Genomic DNA, 3,848 nt, shown 5'->3' on the forward strand with positions numbered 1-3,848 from the left:
CACATTTAGAATAAAATTGTGCAAATAAAAGAATGTGTAAAAAGGATTCAAAATATTACAATATAATCATTTTTTTTATCTATTTAAATGTGAAATTTTGTTGATTTCTGTACAAATTTCAACCTCTTAAGGGCTGCTAGGCAATAGCCTATTGCAAAAACTAAAAAAAATATAATAAAAACGTTTCAATGACTTTCAGTTGTGATATTTGATTGAACTGCAATATAAAATTCACGTTTAGAATATGTCTTTACTTTCTTTTCTACTGATTCGCATGATAGCATAATTTTGTCGGCTTCATATACATTACATATATATATATATATATATATATATATATATATATATATATATATATATATATATATATATATATATATATATATGTATGTATATGAACCTACTTTTTACCTATTTTCAGATCAGGGGTGTCAGGATTTCAGCAGATGTGATGGCTGTGAATACAACTTTAAGATCCTCTTCAGTGGTATAGACTTGAAAGGAGACATGATGGCTGAAAGTTATCCTTCGCAATATATAACCACTGCGACCATCCTTACTTTGGTAGCCGTCACTGGCCTGGCGGGGAATGGCTTGACCATCATATCAGTGTTCCTGTCCACCAAACTACAGACCAAGACCAATGTCTTCGTGGTCAATCTGGCGGTCGGCGATGTGATAACCTGTACTGGCATTCTTGTCCAACTCGTGGCTCTCTTTTCACGGGGTGAACCATTCATTCCAGCCAGTTTTGGGGATTTGATTGCCATTCTTGGATCAGTGTCAATGAGTTCCACCATTTTGACCCTGGCTATGATCGGGATAATTAGGTGCACGAGGGCTATAAGGTCTCCGATCATCTTCGACAGACTCTTCTCAACCCTGAAACTGACGCTGATGGTTTTTCTCACCTGGGCCATCCCCGTTTCAAGCAATGTTCTATACTACCTGGGAGGGGGGCGGAATCTGTACGACTCGCAGATCAAAATGTATAAATTCGCGTTATTGGAAAACACCGGATTTGACATTCCAGTCGCAATCTTCTTCGTCATCGATGCAACGTTGGTCATCGTCTGTACCCTGATTATGCTGATTTGCTATCTGAAAATCGTCCTTCATGTGAGAGCTCACACGAGGAGAATATCTGTTGAATTGGGAGGTGTATCTCCGTCATCTCAGGCCCTAGAGTCAGGAAATCGAGCCGAGCCCCCACTAAGTCATCAAGCAGAGAACAGTCAACAGCGATCTGGGAGGCCTGCACGACCTCCTCTTCGGTTTGAGGTTGATTTGGTAAGGGCTCGTGAAGTCGCGATCACAAAAATCCTGGCACTGGTTACTATAGTATTTCTCGCCTGCTTTCTGCCTTTTATTATTCTATCAATCAATCCCAATCCATTCAATTCCAATCCATACATCTTTAATATTGTTTTTGTTTTGCTCCTGAGTAACTCTGCCATGAACCCGATAATATATACCCTCACACACGCCGAATATCGGAAGGTGTACCGGTGTATACTGACCGGGTCTTTTAGGGAAATTCACTCACCTTCTCGTTCACTGAGAGCGGCATTACAATGATCGGATCACATCTAGATGCAGGAATATGTACATACAGGGGTAAGATCGCTCAGAAAAGTCGCATCGCAAATTCACTCCATATAAAAATACCCTCACCAAAATATTGCGGAATGAAAAACGAAAATATTCTACAAACCAATTAATTCGTTTCAAGCATAATATCAATAGAAAATGAAAAAAAAAAAATAGCATGAATATAACAAGAAATTGCACATGATAACAATAAAACACGACAGTGTCAAAAGTCATGATTCTTTTCTAATACCAGATATATTTAATCAATATCATTCACAAACTCTTGCCGACAATATATGTCGTTAACACAAAAGAAATTTACCTACTTCAGGCACCAACCAAAGCTCAATTCTCTATTATTAGTACCAGTACACATGAATGAAATAATAGATACAGTGAGCAACTTTAAGAAAATAAAAAGAGTTGAGGGCACGATAGCATCGATAATGTTTTATTAAAGAATGTTATAGAATAAATTGTGTATAACTATAGACCGATATCATTATTGCCTAATTTATCCAGGTTTGCCTAAAGATTATTGAATTACTTGAATGAATGAATATAATATAATGTCTGACTTTCAATTTGGATTTCGCCAAAAATATAGTACATCGCATGCTACTCCCTCGTTTATAAAGAAAATCAAATAAGCTATTGATAACTTTGGGGTGTTTTTCTGGACCTCCTCAAGGCATTTGGCATTAATATTTCTATAGAAACTATAAAATTAAGGAGTTCGTGGGTAGGCCCTGGAGTGGTTTAGAAACTCTCTCAAATCGTAAACAAAATGTAAGCATAAATGAACCAAACTATTCTCTATACTATGTTAACTGGGTGTTCCCCAGGGTAGCCTACTGGGTCCTCTTTCATTTATAATCTATATTAATTACATCCAGAACTCTTCTACAATAATATCTTATATTATTTTTGTAGTTGATTCAAGTGTATATTCTCATCCTAATCCCGATTTGAAATAATGTATTGAACACTGATATGGATAAGGCTTTACATATTTGCGTACAAAAAAAACGAAATGCATGCTTTCTAGCAATTCTTTAGATCAATTATCATTCAATATCTTTTTTCAATTGTTCAATATAGACATTGACGTGGTTACAACGACAAAATTTAATGTATCACATTAAACAGCAAATTATCTTGAAAAACACATATTGATTCTATAAGTCGTACAATTTCACGCAATATTGGTGTTAAAAATTCGGTTTAGTTTTTTTTCCCAACTTCCTCCCTTAAAAATGCTTTACTCAATATCAATTTTGCTTTATTTACATTACGGGAGGATTGTCTGGGGAAATACACACTCATTTTACCTAGATCGAATATTGCGTTTACAGACATGACAGAAGAAGGAGTTGCGTGTTATGTTTAACTTATTCTAAACGTTACACTTCGTAATTCCGAAGGTTCTTTATTCCGAAGGTTCGTAATTCCGAAACACGCAAATTGCCTATACCTCGATGTTCGTTAATCCGAAAACGTAAAAGGGGTCGTTAATCTGAACATTTGTGGCGTTATTCCGAAGGTTCGATAATCCGAAAACGAAATAAGGTTAGTTAATCATTTAGTTTTCGGACCAACGAACCTTCGGACTTGCGAACCTCATTTATTTTTCGGATTAAGGAACCTTCGGAATTACGAACCTCACTTCGTTTTTCGGACTAACGAACCATCGGAATTACGAACCTTCGGAATGTCCCAACCTTCGGAATAACGAAGCTTCGGAATTACGAATGAATGCGATTAAAAAGATCCCATCCCATACACATCACTATACCAATATATACTTGGTCAATTCATGTATCAATTAAACTATAATAATCTACCACCCATCTTGAATTCTCAATTTAACAAACACAAAGCTATTCACAAATATCACACACGTCAATCTGATGAATATCACCCACCACAATACCCCAGACTATCCTTGCAAAAGCAATATTTACTTTCAAAGGCCCAATATTTAGGCTCTGGGGAAACTAATAATAATAACATTACAGAATCTCCAATAGTGAAATCATTTAAATCTTAGTTTTAAATTTTTTTCCAAGATATTCACTGACTGATTAAACTCTTCATCACCCAATCTCTCATACTTTTTAATGTATTATGGATACCTTTATGATACATACACTTTTGCATCCCTTTCTTAATCCTGTTCATCAGCGAGATCCATTTGTGAGTGCCGGGACAAGATTCTAGAGACCTTTAACATGTTTAATCTCTCTCTCTTTCCC

At 35.9% G+C, this 3,848-nt stretch overlaps 1 protein-coding gene across 1 annotated transcript; it reads left to right on the top strand.

Moving 5' to 3' along the window:
• Positions 1-510: 510 nt before the first annotated feature.
• On the top strand, positions 511-2,769 carry LOC121414844 (melatonin receptor type 1A-like). The gene is made up of 2 exons (XM_041607899.1): positions 511-1,290; positions 2,695-2,769. The coding sequence occupies exons 1-2, from the start codon at positions 511-513 to the stop codon at positions 2,767-2,769; spliced, it is 855 nt and encodes a 284-aa protein (XP_041463833.1).
• Positions 2,770-3,848: the final 1,079 nt, after the last annotated feature.

Source organism: Lytechinus variegatus, chromosome 5 (assembly GCF_018143015.1).
Source record: "Lytechinus variegatus isolate NC3 chromosome 5, Lvar_3.0, whole genome shotgun sequence".
In the NCBI taxonomy this organism is placed as follows: Eukaryota; Metazoa; Echinodermata; class Echinoidea; order Temnopleuroida; family Toxopneustidae; genus Lytechinus; species Lytechinus variegatus.